Source organism: Cavia porcellus, unplaced genomic scaffold (genome assembly GCF_034190915.1).
Source record: "Cavia porcellus strain 051 isolate PalLab524CR breed Dunkin Hartley unplaced genomic scaffold, mCavPor4.1 scaffold_16, whole genome shotgun sequence".
NCBI lineage: Eukaryota > Metazoa > Chordata > Mammalia > Rodentia > Caviidae > Cavia > Cavia porcellus.
In genome coordinates, this window is record NW_026947499.1 from 10,133,619 (window position 1) to 10,155,755 (window position 22,137).

A 22,137-nucleotide genomic window follows, 5' to 3' on the forward strand; every position below is an offset into this window, starting at 1 on the left:
CCAAAGTCTCCAAATTAAGCACATGTCAAGATTTCCGCAATCAACTACAGTCTTCAGGAATTCAAAACTAAGCTGTTACAGTTTGTTCAGAGCAAAGAAACTGACAATTAATACTGAGGCTATATTTTACCTTTAAAATAATTTGAAATTCAATCATTTGAAGGTCAATTTTAAAACCACAAAGGTAAAATAGAAAATCCTTATAAGCTAAGAATTTCAAAAAAAAAAAAAAAATTCATCATCCTCCAAGAAGAATTTTCCCACATACACTTGACTGAAAAAGGATCTCAATAACATAGAAACAAAAATTTGAGGAAGAGGAAGAGAGTAGTGAAACTATCTGTCAGACTATGGTCCTAACTGGTCTCTAGAGTAATTAGCTTAGAGGGAAGCCAGGGTTGTGGATTCCCTCCCAGATACATGTGCCAGCATCACATAGGTTGCTGAAAAGGTCTGAATCCTGTTTAGGTAAAGTACCTCCAATACCTCCTCTATTCACAGTGAATCAGTAACATCAAGGAGCACATGAAGGACAGTACGCTATTACATCTTTTGTGTGTGTGTGTGTGTGTGTGCGTGTGTGTGTGTGTGTTTGAGGCAGGGTCTCACTATGCAGTTCAGGCTGGTCTTTAGCTCACTTGGTAGCCCAGGCTAGTCTCAAACTTACAATGATTCTCCTGCCTCAGCCTCCTGAGTGCTGGGATTACAGGAGTGCACCATGACACCCAGCTTAAGTCTTGATTATATACTTCAATTACACTAATGAAGGTAAACACAGGGGCCCAAAACTATAATTCTTTTTGGAGATGGTATCTCATTATGTAGACCAGGCTGGCCTCAAACTCATGGTGATCCTCCTGCCTCTGCCTCCCAAGTGCTGCGATTATAGATATACGCCACCATACCTGGCCAAAAATATAATTTATTACTCACTCTTGTGAAGGAGTCCAAATGAGAAATAACCCACTAACTTGCTGATGCACTCCTTCTATTAGGTGGGGAAGAAAGTAAATGGACCACAAAACTTCTGACCACCCTTCCAGAAGAACAGCTAGAACATCCTCTGTACACTACCTAAGACAGAACGTCAGCAGTCTGAGGGTGGGCAGATATGGCAAGGGCTGGTTTCCCACCCTGCGCTGTTTAAGCCGTTATCATGCTCTAGCAGAAAGACAACATTTGAACTTGAGTTCCAGCTTGGGCACCTGGTGCCAAGATTTGGCAAAAGCCCCACATACTCTGTGTCAAGGCTACAAAATTCGAAACTGAAAACAAAGAAGGCCTTCTAAACGTACAGACTTCCTCGGACACACTTTGCCTCTTCCTCACTCCCTCAGCCCAGGTGTGGTGACCAATCACAGTCACCAGGTGTTACAACCGATTTTCCTCACCTGGCACATGCCAACGCCACCAGGGCAGCAGCAGCGTTTTCTTTTTGCTTGTGTGGGATGTGTCGGCCTGTGTCCGAAGTCTCCTCTAGCCAAGAGCACAGCAAGGTTTCAATTCCATTGAGACAGTCAGCAGGCTCCTTGGTCAAGCTCAAAGGCTGGCAGTCGCGAAGGCAGTTCAATAGCACCTCAGCAGTTATGTTACAGAGAGAAGGGTCTGTTCGACTCTGGGACTGAATAAGGGGGAAGACCAGTAGGAGCCCCATCCGTGATGTGAAGGGCGCCTGCTCGGGTTGCTGCAACAGGCCCTGACGCTTAAGCAGAGCCAAAGTTTCTTCATCACCCGAGCTTTCCCTGTCATGCTGCTCTTCCAGGGCCAGCTGGCGCTGGGCATTCCACAGTCCTCGCAAGGCGTTCAGGCGGTATTCCAGCAGACGGGCATAGGCATTACTTTGATTTCCACAAACAGAGCGCAAACGTTCTGCTAGTTCCGTTGGGTTCTTGGTCTCAAATGTTAAAATCTAAAGGCAATGACAGTGGAGAAATGGTTATGTGTTGCCTTCACCAAAGTCATCTATGAAAGCCAATATGTCCAAGAGTATGTAAAAATAGTTTGCATCAAAATTTATTTTAATTGCAGCCAAACAGAAAATGTACTGTAAAGCCAGTTTTTCTGCTAATGCTTCTATGAAAATTGGGATTAGAAGGGCTGGAAATTAGCTTAATAGTAGACCACATGTTTAACATGAGAGAAGCCCTAGATTTAATCCACAACACAAACACACACATACACACAGAACAAAACAAACAAAAACCACTGGACTAGACCTAATTGCAAGACCTCAAATCACAAATGAATTATACTTAACTTGGAAGTCAGAACTCAGTCCATGTAATTTATTTTACAAACTTAAACTATAAATATTAAATGATCTTGACATATAAATATTAATTTGCTAACTGATTACCAGGTGAACTGTCAGTAAAAACAGAACGGCTAAATTGGGCATGGTAGCACAGGCCTGTAGTGCCAGCAGTTGGGAGGCTGAGGCAGGAGGAGCACCATGAATTTGAGATCAGCCTGTGCTACATAGTAAGTTCAAGGTTAGTTTGAACAACATAGAGAGACCATGTCTCAAAACAAACCAACCAAGAACTGCTTTATCTTTATACTTCCAACTAATAAATTATGGATTGCTTATTGTTTTTTGATCTGTTTGTTTGGTTAGTTGGTTTTTTGAGACAGGGTCTCCCTATGTAACCCAGGCTGGCCAAGAACTCACAGCAACACTTTGCCTCAACTTAGTGCTGAGATTACAGGCATGTACCGCCACAACCAGTTTTGTTCTTTGATTTTTGAAGCACTCTCCAGTTATTATCATTAACCCACTGCTTCAGTTTGTGATAAAGTATAAATTTATGCAATTCTTACAGGTACAAGAATCACCATTATTTCTGGCCAAAACATATAATTACCAGGAGGGTTCCTCTGGATTTTCAGTAGCTGGAAGATAAAATCATTAAATGCTCCTCAATTAAGCAAGAGACTGGCCCTCAAGATAAAGAATCAAACTACCTTTACAACGCAAAGAGTTTGTGCACATAAGCTTGAGTGGGTTACAATGCACACACCACCGTAACCAAGGAATAAAGGAGGGCACGCTAGGAGCAAGGGCTCTGAAACAGATCACACAGGCATCCATCTGACTCTCAGCAGACCAGAAAGGCAGGGGGAGAGGCTTGGAATAAAGGCAGAGAAACTTCTGTCAAGTCATTTGGCACTCACATTAAGAAAGGGTATAGTTCACTGTATTTCTGAAAATTAATTTTTTCTCTTTCAAATTTTGTTTTTCATAAACCGTATTGGCCCAGTAAAATAATAACTTCCAGAATGATACAAATATTGTAATTTCCTTGTTTAGCTATACAGCCACTCACTGACCTAAAAAAAAAAGTTCTGCTTAAAAACAACACAGAAGAGACCGAGGACTTACCTCAATGCCTAGCTAGCATGAGGTCCTAAGTTCGATTTCTAGCACAAAAAATAAAATAAAAACAATACAGAAGCTAAAGGAAGGGCAAGATGTTAAAGGGAAAAGGCAAGGTAAATTAGAAATTGCTGAGTTAGCTAAGGAGAAAAAAATAGATGAAATTAGGCAACAAGCACTACTGACAAGGAAAACAATACTCAGGAGAAAAGCTATTGAAATGAAAGACTTAGGCAGTCATGACGGTGCCTGCCCGTAACCCTCATCCTCAGGGTGACTGAGGCAAAGGAGTCCCAAGTTTGAGCTCATGGGTAACACAGCACCTTGGCTAGCCTCTACCTCAGAATTAAAAAGCACTGGGGACGCAGCTCCACAGCGCGGACCCTGCATTCGGCCTCCGGTAACCCCACCACACACACACAGGCAGGGGGGGCGAACTGCGCTCAGGCAAGATCCAGAGCTGCTGCTCTGACTGAGGCAGAGCAGGCGGAACGACGGAAGACGTAGAGAAGCGGCAGCACACCCGGAATAGCACACGACAGAGCTGGTGAGCGAAACTTACGGTATTCACAAAAGAAAGAGAGGCTCTTCTGGAAAAACAAATACTCGTGCAAATTAGAGAAGATAAAGTGGAAAGCTGAGGCTCACATGCAACATCTAAAATGCAAAGAAACCAACTAGTGGAGGTGGAAACCACGGTAAAGCTTGCAAGTGGCGATCTGCAGTTACGAATTAAAGCTGTGAGTCTCCTCCGTGGAACGAATACAAGATGGGAATTCACTGCTAATTATATGAACAAGCGTTGTTCTGCAGTCAAGGGACTACACGGATGTTACTGGCAAAGCAAAGAGCCTGAAACATTGACTCTCACCAAAAACATAACAGAAGCAAAAGGCTTTTGATAAAATTTTATAACACAGAATCCCCTCAAGACAATGAAACACCTTCAGAATGATCTGAGTGTTAACCCGTAATTTTCATCCATTGCACAACAGAAGAATAGACACGTGGAATAAGCTTTGAAAATGTATCAAAGGGGTCCAGGGATCCAGCTCAGCAGCACACTGCCTGCCTGGCAAGTATGAGGTCCTGAGTTCAATTTCTGCTACCAAAAAAAAAAAAAAAAAAGAAAGAAAGAAAGAAAAAGTACCCAGTAAAAACACTTGAAAGATGAAAAAAGTCACAGGAGGCTGGCAAATAAAGACTGCATGAAGTGACACAGGGAACTGATTGAGATATAAAAGCAGAAGTCTGCTCAGAGCAAGTACTAAATGCAAATACAGCCAGAAATGACTTACTGACAATGTATTTTTGTAACATAAGTGCATTTTTATAACAAAACAAACCGTAAAAATAAAACAAACAAAACAAATTCCAGTTGAAAAAATTAACTATATCTCATTTAACTGATATGAAAAAATATTCATATTATAAAAAATAATCAAAATACAGGGCCAGTTTATCAGATCAGAAATAACATCTAAGTGTCAAATAACATCTAAGTGGTCTTTGCTAAACCAAAAATTTAGCAAAGAAACAAACTGCTAATAAATATAACTACTTCAGTCAGGCGTGGTGGCACACTCCTCTAATCCCAGCACTCAGGAGGCTGAGGTAAGAGGACCACTGCAAGTTCTAGACCAGCCTGGGCTACAAAGTGAGCCCACGGCCAGCCCAAACCACATAGCAAAACCAAACAAAAATGTGCATGTGTGTGTGTGTGTGTATCTAGTTCAATGAAACTCAACAGAATTTTGTTGATGAAAGAATTCAACATCAAAAAGTTATACTAGGCATTAGGGTACAGCTCAGTAGTAGAGTGTGTACTTTGCATACATAAGACTCTGGGTTGAATCCCCAGCACCAAACATGTTTTTAAATCCCAAAATATCAAAACATTATATTCCATATTTCGTTTCTATGGGGGAAAATTATGATGGAAAACAGATCACTGATTGTCAGGGTATAGGGGGATAAAGAGGGTGTGAATATACAGGAATAACATGAGAGGGGAAGGGGTGAAAAAACTACATTGCAATAGTGTTGACGTCTAAATGCCTCTATAAATGTACTAAAATTAATAAACTTTTATACGTCCCCAAAAAGGACAATTTTACTATATAACTTGTAAAACTACATAAATGGAAAAAGTTTTTACCAGGCTACAGGTGTATTTAACTAGGTATCATTAGGTAAAGGTGTATTAGAAATCATATAGTAAAAAGAACAATGGACATTTACACTTTGGGTAATCATACCCAAGTAAGTTAGAGTGTTTCGTTTTTTAAAAACCTTGTTTGTTTGATTTCTCTTTTGAGATAGGGTCTCAGTAGGTACCCCAAACTGGTTTCAAACTTGAAATTCTCCGATCTCAGCCTTCCAAGTGATAGGATTACAGGCATGTGCCACCTTCTGGCTTGTTGTTTTGTTTTTGTTTTGGAGTTTTTTTGGGGGGGACATTTTTTAGAGTTACCTCTCCCTCCAAATCAATAGCCAGACTCTACCATTATTTTCAATAAACAAAAATTATTGACATTTTTCAATGATATTAAAAACAATTTTGAATCTGATTGTTTTCTCAATTATAAATATTTAAGCAATTAAGAAATTTTATAGCATTTTTGAAAAAGTTTTCCAATAATAATTTTGCAATTTCTTCTCCCCAATACAACTCTGATATGAGGTACATATGTGCCCCACATACATTTTTGCTATGGTACACCAATCATCAACTATTGCCATCTGAAGCAAATGCTAAAACTTTCAATATAGAATTTATTGAACTCAAGAATAGAAAAGCAACTCAGTAATATTAAACCCTTTAGTTTTATTATTAATATGAAACAAAACTGCTTCTGTGATATAATTTCATAGTACATAAAATGATGTATATGAAAGAATCTACGGCTAATTCAGAATGTTATGATTAGCAAATAAAAATATATACTATCCTCTGTGTTTTTCTGCACTTTGTTTTTACAAGTGCTTCAGTCATATTTTTAGCATTCCACTTGGAAGATAAATATTCTAAAGGATTTGAGTTATAATTAACCAAATGTTATATAATATGCACACTTAAATGACTGTTGCATTTATTGATTTTACAATATCTAAAGCATACTATTTTCCCAGAGATCCATTAGACTACTCAGCATTCTCCATGTCAGTGGAGAATTCCAAAGTTTGAAGGTCATGGCCTGAAGTCATTTTATAAAGGCATCATACCTTGGGGTTTTAGTAAGTCAGCTGTGGAGGATCTATTCCGGTACTTATAAATATTGAATGACTTATCTCAGATCCTTACATAAAACCACCGCTCTCAGTAACTGCTCCTGACCAAAATGTCATTAGAAAATTAATATTTTTCCTTTGAAAAAGGGGAAAGTTATTTAAAGAAAAGGGAAGATCCCTGTCATCCTTAAAAAGAAAGTTAATGTACTAACTGTACATTAGTGATAAATGTGGAAGTAACCCTAACTAAGGAGTGACTTCCAAAGTAACTCACATCCTTAATGTAATTTTTATCATACATAACACATGTTTTTAAGGTAAGACAACAACAGTCATTCTGGAAAGTCTATTAAGGTAGGCAAAATATTCTTTGCTAACCAAATCTGGCTTTGACCAAGACTCCAATACTTGGTATAATATCAGTCACAAAGGATCAGATCATTTTAGATAATTTATATCCATTTTCTATCTGGGAAAATATAGGAGAACAGAAGCCAGCCAGTTTGATATGAAATGTGAAATGCTCACCTGTAGTTCAAGTAAACACAGGCATGAAGATGAACACATATGTAGTCTTTTGAAATGGCAGAAAATATGCATCAGGATGCTAACAAATCATTAGCAAAAAGATTCAGGACCTAGGGGCCATGGATTTAAATCAGTGGCATAAGTACCTGCCTGGCAAGCGCGAGATTGTGAGTTTGATCTCTAGTACTGCAAAAAAAAAAAAAAAGTTGGAAAAGATTCAGGACCTAAGATCTGGGCATGAACTACACAATCCACTAAATGTAACTATAATTTCCATCTTCTGGGTTGGAGATATAGCTCAGTGGCATAAGCACCTGCTTGGCAAGCACGAGGTCATGAGTTCAATCCCCGGTACCAAAAAACAAACAAATAAATAAATAAATTCCATCTACTTTGCTATTTAGGATAGCAGAGAGGTAATACTCTAAAAGAATCAAAGAACATAAAATCACCCTTTCTTACATCATGGCATACTTCTAAATAAAATAGGAATTTAAAAAATCAACTTTGTATATACCATATGTTTATATCAAGGAGAAAGTAATTATAAGAATTTGTCCTAAAGAAATATTCTAGAAATGAAAAATACAGAGATATTCACTGCAGTCTTATTTATAAGAATGACAAAGAAAGAGGAGATGGAAGAAGAGGTGGGGGCGAAGGGGGAAGCACGCCAGGCTATAATCTCAGCCCTCCAGAGGCTGAAGCAGGACGACTGTTACAATTTGAGACCAGTCTGGTTTAACAGTCACTTCAAAGCCAGACTGACCTACATAGCAAGCCCATTTCAAAACATCAAAAAAGGAGCTGGGGGTTTAGCTCAGCAGTATAAGTGCCTGCTTGGCAAGTGCGAGATGGTGAGTTCTGTCCGCATACCAAAAAAAAAAAAAAAAAACACCAAAACATCAAAACAAAAAATAGAACCAATCTCAAAGTCCAAAAGGAAATTTTTAATTAAATTACGCTATATCAAAATAAAATATGAAATAACTAAAAATAATTATGCCAACAAGGCATGCTGGCACATATCTGTAGACTCAAGTACTTAAGTGGCTAAGACGGAATCACTTGAGCCCACATATTTGGGGCCATTCTGGGCAGCACAGAAACTGGGTCTCAATACTACACAACAACAGAAAATGGCATAAAAATGATACGTGCCCTCTAATTAGGACTTAGTGCTACTTGCTTTTTCAATTTTGAAATTTTATTAGTATACGTGGTAATAGAATTATGGGTGCTATTTTTCTCTGTTTAAAAAAAAGTGATGAAAAGTGAAATATGTATACACAAGAAAGGCAGTAAAACTAGACCTGATATTTTTTACAAGTAAATGCTGTCTTTAAATAACTGTTAGCCAAAAAAAAAAAAAAAAAAAACTGTTAGCCAAACAAATGATGACACAATGGATACATTTAAAATTCAGGGTACATATCTGACAAAGAATAATCACTTCCCATAGGAACTGTGTTCCCTAAATCTCATCTGTTGTCCTTTGGGAACAGTTTGTCTCAAATAAATATAGGGCCGATTATGCTCTTGGTTAGGAGCAAAGAGTGGGGAGGTGGAACAGGAGAACCACCATGGACATTAGGAACTGTCAATAAGCAGTAAAACTTTTACTCTCCAAAAAGCAATGATGCTTAAAACTCAGGATCACTTAAGCTTGCATGAGATGAATTACATTACTGTACTATGTTCCCCAAGTATGGTACATTAACCAATTCATTTCATGAATCTGTCAGCATAAATGGGAATTCATCCTTGGATTATTTTGAGATCAACTGTCCAGACTCACATCCTCATTACAAAACCTTTAGGTAAGGCAGAATACAGTGGTACCTCAGTTCACACACGGAATTCTTTCCACAGTTCTCGTTGCAAACCTAATTGGACGAGAACCGAATCAAATTCAATGGTTAGTGTTAACCTAGTGTGGAAACACGTGTCCACCACTCGGTTTTCATCTCCTGTCATGCATCTTTGACAAAGGTCCTGTTTGTCTGTCCCTCTACTATTTTTACCTGAATCTGTCTCACTCAATCTAAATCCTACCTTTCAAAATTCAGCTCTGCTCCACCTACTTTGAGAAACTAATTTCTCTTTCTTTTCTCCTCTTCTCTCCGTCCTCTCACTCCATGTTTCCAGACTCCTGCATATACCTCTATCAGAAGGTCAGTTACAAACTATATGGGAAAATGTTCTAGCAATGAAAACAAAAAAATGATCAATTTTTGATCAATTTTTAAATGATGGCTCTAAAGGAAACATGAGTAAAGTACAAAAAGGCTGTAGAAAGTTGATGTGAAGCATCAAATCTATATTTTTTTTAAAAATTGGCACTGAATATTGAACACACAAGCTTTCCACTAAGCTACATCCCTATCCCCTTTATTTTTTATTTTGAGACAGTCTTACTAAATCACTAAATTGACCTGCTAGACTTGTGACTGTCTTGGGATTACAAGTATGCACTACACCTAGCTTGTTTTATATTTTTTGACACAGGATTTTTCTCTGTAGTCTAGGCTGGTGTTGAACTCACTATGTAGAGACCAAACTGGCTCTGAACATGAGATCCTCCTGTTTCAGCACCCTAAGTACCAGGAGCACAGGGGTGCACCACCATGCTGTGGACAAAAATCATTTTTCATTTATATAAAATCTTTTTTTTTTTTGTCTTTTTGAGACAAAGTCTCACTGTACACTTCAGGCCAGCCTTAGGCTCATTTTGTAGTCCAGTATGGTCTTGAACTTGTAATGATCCTCATGCCTCAGCCTCCTGAGTGCTGGGATTACAAGCATGTGCCACCACACCTAGCTGATTTACATAAAATCTTTACGGAACAAATATACACTGTCTTCCTATAGTTGGTAACCAACAGAATAAAATTAAGAGAAAACTGTAGGAATGAACTCCTCAAAAATGGTTTGATATTAGCTGGGCATGGCATATGCCTGTAATTCCAGCACTCAAGAAGCTGAAGCAATCTTAGCTGCAAAGTGAGTTCAAGGCCAGCCTGAACTACATAGCCAGACCCTGTCTCAAAAGGACCCCCCTTCCTCCCCCAACAAAAAAAAAAAAACAGCAAGTGAACAGAAAAAAAAAAAAAGGCAGCTAAGTTTAGCAGGAGATAGAAGCAAAAGGAGAGGTGGAAGGAACAACTGTTAGTTGCTTGAATTCCCTCCTTAACGTAAAGACTGACAGTGTGACACATTCATCAGATGATTAACACAAATAGAGTAAAAAGTCATTGTAACAACTTTTATACAAAAATAAAATGAAGCCAGTTGTAAGTCCAGCTATTCTGGACGCTAAAGCAGAAACACTTCATTTTTGCCATTCTGGGCAATTCAATGAGATCTTGTCTCAAAATGAAAACTAAAAGGGAATGGGGATGCAGTTCCGTGGAATCACACCCCTGGGTTCAGACCTAGTATGGGGGAGGGGAGAACTGCTTTGAACACTTTTAAACTACTGATTGGCCCCACCCTGGGCTAGTTAACTGAGGCTGTCTGGGAATGAGACCTATGTCTGTTTTGTTTTGTTTTTTAAACTCCACAGGTGAACGCAATGCAAAGCTTTTGAACAGGCAGAAAAACTAGGTTGTACCTCATCTTCTGCAAATAACTCTCCCACCTCAGACACTTCACTTGAGCTCTTTCCATGTGTCTCTACAGCTAAGCAAAGAGGGTATCGCTCGCCTCCATCTTACAGTTGTGAAGATGAAAGAAGGTAATGCAGAGGTAGCATTTGAAAGACTGAAACTGCTCACCAATTATTAGGGCACTAAAGATGCTTCGTATTTTATACCAGAGAAAGAATTTTCCCAGACTACCCTACAAAAGACCTGATTCCAGAAAAGCTATGAGAGCTGGGGGGTGAAATAAAGGAGCCTTGAATTAAACACAAGATTCACTTGAGCCAACGATTTTTAAAATGCTAAGATAGCCTTAAAATGCATCAGTAGAATTTCAGTGTCAGAAGCAAGGAAATAATAATCTTATTTATATTCTGTTATGATCAAACTGCAACTGGAATATCTTGTTCAGTTCCAAGTACCTCATTTTTAAGAAGTCATTAACAGACCGCAGAGTGTGTTCAGAAGAGGATACTAATATGGAAATCATGTCATGTGAGAAATACAGACTGGGGATGTGACCTACAAGAGAGTAAGTCTGGAGAGGGAGCTGCTTGCAGAAAACTGCAAGCAGACCATGTAGAAGACCTATCTCTGTTAATCCAGAGGCAGAAGTGGGAAGTTATGGGGATGCACAGCACAATGAAGAACTCTGATAATAATTCATAATGTGCATCAGAATCCTGGATGTGCTTACTTTGTGTAAAAATTCTGTTATTATATAAAGATCTACTTCCAACCATGGACTTGAGAGGTCTAGGACGGGGCAGTGCAATCAGATTTAAGCAGGCTCCCTGGGTGATTCTAGGGAGTCATCACTCCCCCCTCCCACCACCTTTTTAACAATACAATCTTTCCCTGCAGCACACCTGTAATCCCAGCACTCAGGAGACTGAGGCAGGAGGATCACTGAGAATTCAAAGCCAACTTGGACTACATAGTGAGCTCAAGTCCAGCCTAAACTATATAGCAAGACCAGTATCAAAAAACCAAAGCCAAAATCTTTGTTAAAGGTTTACTGTAATATAATTTACACACTACAAAATTCATCCACTTGGGGCCAGTGGTATAGCTCAGCAGCACAATCCCTATCCAGCAAGTGCAAGGTCCCGAGTTTGATTCCCAGTACCAAAATCAATCAATCAATCACCAACTTAAAATACAATGCAAAATATATTTTCACATTTTAAAAAATTTTCATCCCCTGGTACCAATAAAAAGGAAAAAGACAAAAAAAATTTTTTTTCATCGTCTCTAAAAGAATGAGCAGTCATTCTCCATTTCCCAAATACTGCAGCCCTAGAAACTCCTAATCTAATTTCTACCTCTATAATTTGCCTGTTCTTTACACTTCATATATATGGAAATACACTATATGTAGTCTTTTGTGACTGGCTTCATTTTGCATAAGATTTTCAAAGTTCATACACGTCTCCATCCATCAGTACTCATTCCTTTTTACTGTGAAATCATACAGTATAGTACAACCACATTCTGATCATCCATTCATCCACAGATGGACAGGTGAGCTGGTTATCATGAGTAAGGCTGCTAGGGACATTCACGTGTAAGTAGCGTAGTCACGTTTTCAGTCATCCTGTGTACCTACCCAGGAGGGAACTACTGAGTCATGTGGTAACCATGATGATCCTTTAGCGGCACTGTCAGACTGTGCAAGACGCAACGCCACTGGCCGCCCACCAGCAGGATGTGAGGATTCCAACTTCCCTGCATCACTGCTAATTCTTGTTATCATGATTTTTTGAAAATTAGGGCCAGATTAGTGGTTGTAAGTGATAACTCATCTGCCTTTGATTTCAATTACCTTCATGGCTAAAAATGTTTAACATCTTTTCATAAATTTATTGGCCATCTATGTGTTTTCTTTAAAAACAATCCATTTTGAGAACAAAGAATTTCTGGCAAATCCATTAGGATAATAACCGCAAGACAGAGAAACACATCAAATATGCTTAAGCAGGGCATGGTGGCGTGCACTTTTTGTAGTGTTAAGCTTTTAACCTACAAAAAAGGGAAATCATTGTTGGAGGATGTTGGCAAAGTGACCCATTAGTTTGAAAATTGGTTAATATAAGGAAAGATACAAAATTTACCTGGGTTTTTTTTCATATGAAAGCTCTAATTAAGTAAGCAAACATCTAGTGAGAGAAAAATCTTATAGGCACATTTGAGCTAATAAGTGAAGCAATGACAGATAATAATAATCTGGCAGATAATAATCCATTTTTGCAATCTCTAAAGATTTAATAGTTCTAGGCATTGACCTCTAGCAGCTGCAAACATCACAAAAGGAGGCAACCAGGCATTATATAATTGCTAATGAAACTATGCACTGTCCCCTGTAAAGCAGCCTTGCAAAGACAAACAAAATCAAACCTGAATCTGATGTCTACAGATTCAAATATTGTATATATTTTCAGGAAAAAGTGAAACAAAAAAATATGGTAAAGTATACCACGGAGGTATGATAAGTAAAATCTAGATTATGGAAAAATTAATAGGACAAAAATCTTGGTTCTTGTTAAAGGAACTTGGTTTTTCATCCAAAAAATTTCAAGACAGAAAATAGAAGAAAGAGGGAGGAAGAGAGAAAAGAAACATAGCTTAATGCTACTGTGGCTGTGGTAGGACATGGTAGCACATGTCTGTTGACCCCAGCACTCTGGCAAGCTGAGGTAGGAGGGTGGCAAGTTTTGGCCCCAGCTAGAGCAAGTTAGCAGTTTAGCAAGACCCTGTCTCAAAATAAAATATTGAAAAAAAGAGCAACAGATGTAACTCAGTGTGAAGGGCCGGAGTTCAGTCTAAAGTGGGTGCGGGTGCGTTTTGTTTTGTTTTGTTTTTCAGACAGGGTCTGAAAAATTATGCCTTAACTCATGGTGATCCTCCTGCCTAGGCCTCCTCAGTGCTAGGATTGCAGGCATGTGTCATCGTGCCTGGCAGATTTATCTTTTGGATGCATATTGAAATACTAATGGATAAACTAAGTTGTTCATTTCAAAATAATATAGGAAACCCAGACTTGGGGACCCATGTCTATAATCCCAGCACTTAGGAGGCTGAGGCAGGAGGACTGTGATAAGTTTGTGGCCAGCTTGCGTTACATAGTGGGCTCAAAGCCAGCCTACATTACAAAGTAAGACCCTGTCTCAAAAATCCAATATATATATATATATATATATATATATATATATTATAACAATGGAAGAGTATGGGAAGGAGAGAAGTAGGAAGCATAGATGAAGCAAGCCTGGCTCTGAGTAACTGATGAAGTTTGTAATAATGCACAGGCATTATGTGACTCCCATCTTTTTTTTTTTTTTTTTTTTGCAACTTTCCAAATTTTCCGTAATAAAAATGTTTTAGCAAAGGCTTGTCCAAAACAAAACAGGGTCTACTGAAAAAATGTGAGAGTCCAATTCCTGATCATAATCAACATGAAATTGGATGGCTCTCTATTATATTTCTCGTAATGTAAGTGATATAAAAGAATTACTTCTTCCTACTGCTAGGAAGCTATTAAAACCAGCAGTCTTTAAAAATAGGCTTACCTGAGCCGGGCGTGGGGGCTCATGCCTGTAATGCCAGCACTCGGGAGGCTGAGGCAGGAGGATTGCTGCGAGTTCGAGACCAGCCTGGGCTACAAAATGAGATCAAGGCCAGCCTGAACTGCATAGTGAGACCTTGTCTCAAAAAGACAAAAAAAAAAAAAAAAAAAATAGGCTTACCTAAACCACTTCAATACACCACCTTATTTTGCTAACAAAATTTTTTTCTTGAGGCTCTCAGAACTACTTATAGCTAGGCACAGTCACATTTTGGGAGGCTAAGGTGAAGGGCATCACAAACTCAAGCCCAGCCTGGGTAACTGAGTGACTCAGTGATATAAAATTAAAAAGGGCTGAGGATGCAGCTTAGTATGAAGGTTCTGGGTTTAATCCTCAGCACTGCAAACAAACAAACTTTAAACAACTATTATGAATCCAGTTTCATCAGAAATAAATATATCTGATTAAATTACTTACCCCTAAAGCATGCCCCAATAAGAGAAAAAATAAAAGCTGACAAGTGAGAAAACGCACTTAACCTTTTTTCTAGTACTAGAAATAAATCCCAGGGCCCCTTCACTGTACTACATCCCTAACCCAACACTCTACCTTTTCTTTTCTGACACAGGATCTTGATAAGTTACTAAACTGCCCGGATTGGGCTCAAGATTTATCAGGCTAAAAATTATTTTTTAACGCATCAAATGCAATTTACCTCTAATGTGTAATTATTGTTAGTATTAGCAAAATCTTCATCATCAAATAATATACTTATAAGACAAGGCTGTAATACACTTTCAGCGTTGATAAGTAACATCTGTTCCTTCAAAATACATGCATAAATACACTATATAATCAAGCAGATAGTTTACGGTTACATTTATGGGGAGGGAGATCTTACTAAGTTAGGATAGCCAAAAAGCTTTTGTATGCTAGGACAGAGTAAGAATACAAATAAACCAAGCAGAAATAAAAGAGCATGTCAATTCATATCATGAGTACAAATAGCTCATTGGGTTATTTTCTAGAAAAAGGAAGAGTATGTGCCAAAAATAGTATATGAATTCAGGGGCTGGGAGGTGAGGCAAGAGAAATAACAGGCATCATGCATTATCAACTACAGCATATAAATTTAACTCACTGCTTCAGTTTCAATATTAAAGTATCTAACAATGTTAGCATTTTACATACTTCTTCATGTACTCACATTTTTTGTTTTTGCATTCTGAACTAATTTTAAAATTTTTCAGTAGTTTTACAGAACTGCTTAACAAACATCCTATTGGTAAAAGTTCCAAATACTGCTGAGAATGTGAAGCAATAGGGCTGGACGTGGTGCCACATGTCTATAATCCCAGCACTCTGGAAGTCTGAGCCCAGTCGGGGCGATTTGGTAATGGAGGAAGACCCTGGCTCAAGATTAAGAGGAGGGGATGCAGCTCAGAGCAAAGACCCTGGGTTAGATCTCTAGTTACCTCCCCTTCCCCTAAGAAATGTAAGGCAACAGAAATCCCCACACATTCCTGGTAGGAACATAAATGGATATAAAAACCGTAGAAATAATTTGGCACTATCTAGTTAAATTTAAAAAGCTTTGTGTTAATTTCTTGTAACTGTTGTGACATGTTATTACAAATTTTGTAATACAGATGTATTACATCTGTATTAAACAACAGATGTTTATTCTTGTTCAGTTACTGAAGCCAGAAAGCCAAGATCAGCACCCTGGGGCTGAAATCAGGGGCTGGCTGGCTCCCCTCGCTCCACAGGCTCTGGGAGAAACCCACCTCCTGCCTCTTCCTGCTGCTGCTCCCTCTGCGTCTCCCTTTAAAGGTGGCACTCATGATTACAGGCAGAGGCCAACATCTGCAGACTTTCGGCATACAAGGTAACATTTACAGGTCAAGGGATTAGCATCTGTTTTTGGGCGGTTGGTTGGTTGGTTGGTTGGTTGGTTTTCTCCTGGGACTTGAACCCAGGGCCTTCACACTGAACTGTATCCACAGCCCTTTTTTATTTTTTATCTTGAGATAGAGTTTTGCTGAATCACTAAATTGTCCAGGTTGAGCTCAAACTTGCAATTTCCTTCCCTGCCTTCTGGAATGCTGGACTTACAGGGGAGCACCACCAAGCCAAGCTACTACAGAAACTCTTACCTGTGAACAGCAGATGACAAGTACAAGAATACTGACAGCCTTTCTGTTTATAGTACAAGAAAACTAAAACCCAAATATCCACTAGTGAAGAACAGACACACGTGATACATTACATAAAGTTATGCAATACTGAAAATAGGTGTAACTACACACATCAACATGAAGAATCACATACCACAAGTGAAGCCAGCAAAAAATATATATATGGCATATGACAATGGCATAATAGTCTTAAGGGTCAGGGACATAGTTCAGTGGCATAAGTGCCTGCCTGGCAAGCACAAGGTCCTGAGTAGCACAGAACCTGTCTGGCAAATATGCAGTCCTGAGTTCGATTTCCAATGCCAAAAAAAAAAAAGAAAGAAAGAAAGAAAAGAAAAAACAGTTCAGGATAGGGTTGGACTGCAAAGCACATGGAGGATTTTCAAGGTACTGGTGAGGGGCGAGTGCTGTAGCTCAGTACTAAGTGCTAACCTAGCTTGCATAAAGATTTGGCTTTGAGCCCCAAAACTACAAAAAATAATATTGATGAAGTTCTATTTCTTAACTGGATGGTTGGATCACAGGAAAACAAAATTTGAAAAAATATTCTGAAAGGACTACTGTTATGGCTTATATCTAGATGTCCCATAGCTACATATGTACACCCAGGATATATACCATCTATGGATACACCCCCACCATATATATGCATACAACACATACGTACACATGCTATTTATACACACTTTTTAAAGCTTTTTAGGCTTTATAATATTTTATTGGTACAGAATATGCTTACAATATATAATTACATGGCTTTTGGGGAACTGGTATAGTTGTATACACACACATATAAACATATATACAGTACATACATTATCTTGATTATTTTTGATTCCCTTCTCCCTGCCTCCTTCCCTCTGTACCCAACCCTTTTCCTCATCTACAGAAAGCCTACCTCCCTATTTCCTACACCTCGTCCCCTTTATTTTACTCTTTATATTTTGGGTTTCTTGTGTAAGAGAAACCATATGATATTAACTTTCAGGGCCTGACTTATTTTGCTTAACATGATGGTCACAAGATTCATCCATTTTCCCACAGATGATTAGAGTGTAATTCCCAGTCCTGAAAAGCAGACCTGCATCACTGCTCTCCATGCTGACAGGTACCTAGGGCTTCTCTAGAGATGTAGCTCTATCACTGTATAATGAGAATATTCCCAATATAAGGTGTGAAGAGCTCAAGTGCTTCACACCTTTAGCAAAAGCATGGGCTGGTGCACAAGCTAAACTTGAGGCACTGTTGTAATCAGCTCTGCCTCTGGAAGAAGTCGCTGGTTGTCTGGGGGAAGCAAAAACCTAGAACAGATAGGCAGTGAGGAGAGAATGGTTACAAGAGATATTTTTGGTTGTCACAATACAGAAGTGCTATTGGCCTCTTCTGCAAAGAGGCCAGTGGGGTTGTTTAACATCCTACAATGCACAGGACAGCCCCTACACAAAGAATCCCCCAGTCCAAAATCTCAACAGTGCCAAGGCTGGAAACCTTGGCTTTTCATGACCACTTGATGGGGTGCTTGCAATAATGCCATCTGACACTGAGGATGATAGTGCAACCTCTCACAAGAGGTATACAGAAAGTTTCAGCTTGCAAAATGTGTCAGTCTTCAGGATTGTGCCAGGACAGAGTCTAATCACACGCTAAATAGCAACGTCAGCTTTATAGATGATTATTCGATACCACAAGATTCTGATAGACTATAAGCTCTTTAAGGGAGAGGCCTTGGATCTAGCCATCATGTGCTTTAAAAGCACAAAAGATTTTGAATTGTTTCTCCAGAAATAAGGCCCACTGTATAGCACCTGGAATGTGGCAAGCATTCAATAGAATTAGCTAACATTATTTCCCTCAAAAAATTCTCAAAATTATTTCCAACTCTGTCAGTGTACATTACAATTTGTCTATTTTGCTCGTGAATGTGTGCTAAGCACCAGAAAACTATATAAGTGCCGATATTCAGTAAATGCTGAATGAGTAAATGACTAAAAATGCTGCCCAACAGTGTACACACCTTTCCCTGGCAATAAGACAGACAACAGAGCGCCACAGACAGCCTGCAGCACCGTTACCAGCGTGCTCCTGGACAGCACTTCCCCCTGCGCCCTCCCTCTGCCTCTCCACTTCCTCACTCAGGGCTCAATAAGCAAGCTGAAAGCAGCTGGTCCCCAGTGTGACTGTCAGAGCAGACTACTAATTCTGCACTTGTGGCCTGTAACTGTGTGGCTGTGTTAGGTAAGAATATGAGCATGTGCACAGTGACTCTGCAACAGAAGTCACCGATGACCATGGCTGACCACTAAGGACCGCTAGCAAACATGACAAATGCTGCCATTTCTGTACTGTTGGATCTGCTCAGCATTCCTGCTCACAGCTGTGCTTAATTAAAAACTACCTGGAAACCTTGTCTCTCACTTTACTGGTTATCTCTTCTAAATCAAAAGACTCCACTTTAGAATTCAGTCCATCTGTCTCCCCTCACTCTTCAAAGAACAAATGTTAACAACTACCCAGTGTACCTTTCTAGGTAGACTTACGATGCTGTCAGGCAGAGAGCAAGGAGTCAAAGGACAAACCATTAAAGCAACATCCTGTGTCCCTCAGACATTCGACTCCCATCTCGGCCGCACTGGGGCAGATCCACAAACTACTGAGGAAACCGAGACACACGGCAAACCCTGCTCACCAGAGTAACATGAGCATCAGCCCCAAAGGTCTCCTCTTCCATTTTCCTCCCTTTGGACACCACAGCGCTTATACAGGGTCATAACCTATAGTTCCACTTTGCACAGTCTGAAATGTAGAGGATTCATTTCCGAACTAAAGATCCCTCCCATGATCAGAAAAACACAATTTCCTGCCAAAAGTTCAGTTTTTACGGCCTTTATCTGGAAACTGTAATTTCACACTGCTAAAAGTGTTCTCAGTTATTAAAGTAAAATATATAAAATTCTTCTTCTTAATGCTTTTAATATTACTCAAGAGTAGTAAAGTATCTGCCTAGAAATAACACAGGATGAATAAACAAAATTCTGTAACAATGAAAAATAACTAGTATATCATGGACTTCGAGCATACCTACAAGGTATATTTAAAGTTTATTGTCAAAGCCACATGTGACAAATTATATTACATTATATCTATTTTCTGAAATGTCACAAAATATCTAAATTTTAATTTCTCTTTTCAGCAGGATTTGTCATCAAAGCAAATTAAGAGATAACAGAGTGAAGCACAAACCACACCCAAAATGTTCACATCTTAGAAAGCTATTTCTAAATCCAGGCATGATGGTACATGACTAATCCCAGCACTCTGCAAAGCTGAGAGGTAAAAGGATCACAAATTCAAGCCCAGTTTGGATAGCTCAGAGACTAAATGAGACTCTGCCTCAAAATAAAAAAATACAAAAAGGGCTAGGGATGTGTGTAGCTCAGTGAGAAGACCCTGCACCCAATCCTCAGGACAACCCCACCCAGAAAAGAGTTATTTCTAAACTACTGTCATTTACCACATTGATGTACATTTAATTTACCACACTCTATAATACCAACGGGTTACTAATAAAATGAAATGTGAAATTCCTTTTTTTAAAACTTATGTAACTATAATTTCTAAACTTCACAAAAACACCTAGGATCAAAGACAAAAATCACCTCCACAGACATGTCAAGTCTTTTTCTTCTTATTACTGCACTGGAAATTTGCTATATCCAATGTAACACGAAATAAACTTCCAACAACTAAGGCTTAAAGAAAGTATTTGTGTGACCTAAATGTGCTGTTAAAGAGCCTGACTTATCCTAGATGTCCCAGAGCACATGGGCAACTGGGAAGGGTGACATTCTCTCAAAATGACACTTCAAATTCTTTCACAAAACTACTACTGAATTTTATTTCAACTAACATTTCTCAAGTTCAAAGGCTTTTGTTCTGTTTGAGACTGTCTTCATATACACAGCTCAGGTTAGCCTTGAACTCTCTGTAACCCATCCTGGCCTTGAACTCTCCATCTTCCTGCCTCAGTCTCCCCAGTGCTGGATTATAGGTGCGCAACTACCACGCCCAGCTATGACAAGGGCTTTGATGTAGAAAGTACAGATAAGCATTCAACAGACTCAAAAACATTTGGCAGTAGGCAATATCAAGACAGAAAACATTGTACTAGAGGGAAAAACATGAAATCAAACTAAAATATCTACCACGAGGAAAAAGGTTAAATAATCCATGAGGAAATTAAAAATTAAGTTCAGTGCCAGCATGGTGGTACACACCTGTAAACTCAGCACTTAGGAGGCTGAAGCAGGAGAATTGCTGCAAGTTTGAGGTCAGGCTGAACTACATAATGAGATCCTGTCTCAATATTAATAATAATACATAATAATTTCAGAGATCCTGCTCAAAAAAAAAACATCAACAAAAAGAGAGATTGAGGTTGGGGACACAGCTCAATAGTAGAGGGCTTCAGGCCCTGGAATACATGAATAAGCTCTAAGATACATTGAGTGAAAAAAAATTGCAAAATTATGCACATAACAAAACCGATGGTTTAAAAAAAAAAAAACACTGCTTATCTTCCTCCCACAGGTAGCATCTCCGGGTTTTGAGACTGACCAAGCCAAGCATTGGGATGGATGTGCTGGAGGGGCCACCTGGCAGGGGGGCGATGGGACAGGACTGAAGGTGACACCAAACTCTCTCCACAATGCCTCTTAGGCAAGTTTTACAGATCACTCAACAATTTTCAGTAATAGGTGTAAATTTCCACAGACTTAGAACCATCACTCTTAGGAAATTTTAAGTTTTTTCTTTTCCTCTTTTTCATTTTTTTATTAACATATCCTTACAGTATACAAAGATCACTTTCCTTGTGGGGACTCAGTACCTATACACAACACATCTCAATTCTTTCTTATCTCCGCCCCTCTTCTCCCTTACCTCTTGGGCTCTTCTCATTTGCAAAACACCTATTTGCTTGTTTTCTAATATCTATCATTTGTTTTGCTCTTCATCTATATTTTGGGTTTCTCATACAAGAGGACCCAAACAATATTTAAGCTTGTGTGTCTGATTTATTTCACTTAACATTATGGTCTCAGTGTGCATCCACTGCCCTACAAATGACTGACTGATTTATCCTTCTTCGTGGCAGAGTAGTACTCCATGGTGCATATATACATTTTATTTACCTATTCATCTGTTGATGGACTTTGCAGCTGCTTCCAAGATTTAGCTATTGTGAATTATGCTGCTATAAACAGTTATGCATATGTCAGTATAATATGGTACCTTTTGCTCTTTGGGGAAGATAACTAGAAGGGAAAAGCTGGGTCAAGTGGAGTTTCTATTTTTAGTTTTTGAGGAATCTCCAAGCTGATTTTCATAGTGGTTTACTAGTTTATATTCCCACCAACAATGTAGAAAGGGGGTTCCCTTATCCCCCGCACGCTCACCACCATTTGCTATTATTTCCTTTCTTGATGATAGCTATTCTTTCTGGGGTAAAATGGGATCTCCCTGTTGTTCTACTCTGTCTTTGTCTAATGATCAGATGTGTCAAACATGTATTCATGTGTCTACTGACCATCTGTGTTTCC

General features: G+C 39.0%; 1 protein-coding gene across 5 annotated transcripts in view; it reads right to left on the minus strand.

The window, feature by feature from the left end:
- The window catches only part of Hectd4 (HECT domain E3 ubiquitin protein ligase 4), a 172,084-nt gene that overhangs the window by 117,412 nt on the left and 32,535 nt on the right, over positions 1-22,137 (minus strand). For all 5 annotated transcript variants that reach the window (XM_063225671.1, XM_063225668.1, XM_063225670.1 and 2 more), the window contains exon 2: positions 1,392-1,909. In XM_063225671.1, coding sequence (XP_063081741.1) covers positions 1,392-1,909 — 518 coding nt within the window. The remainder of the gene's footprint in view (positions 1-1,391; positions 1,910-22,137) is intronic.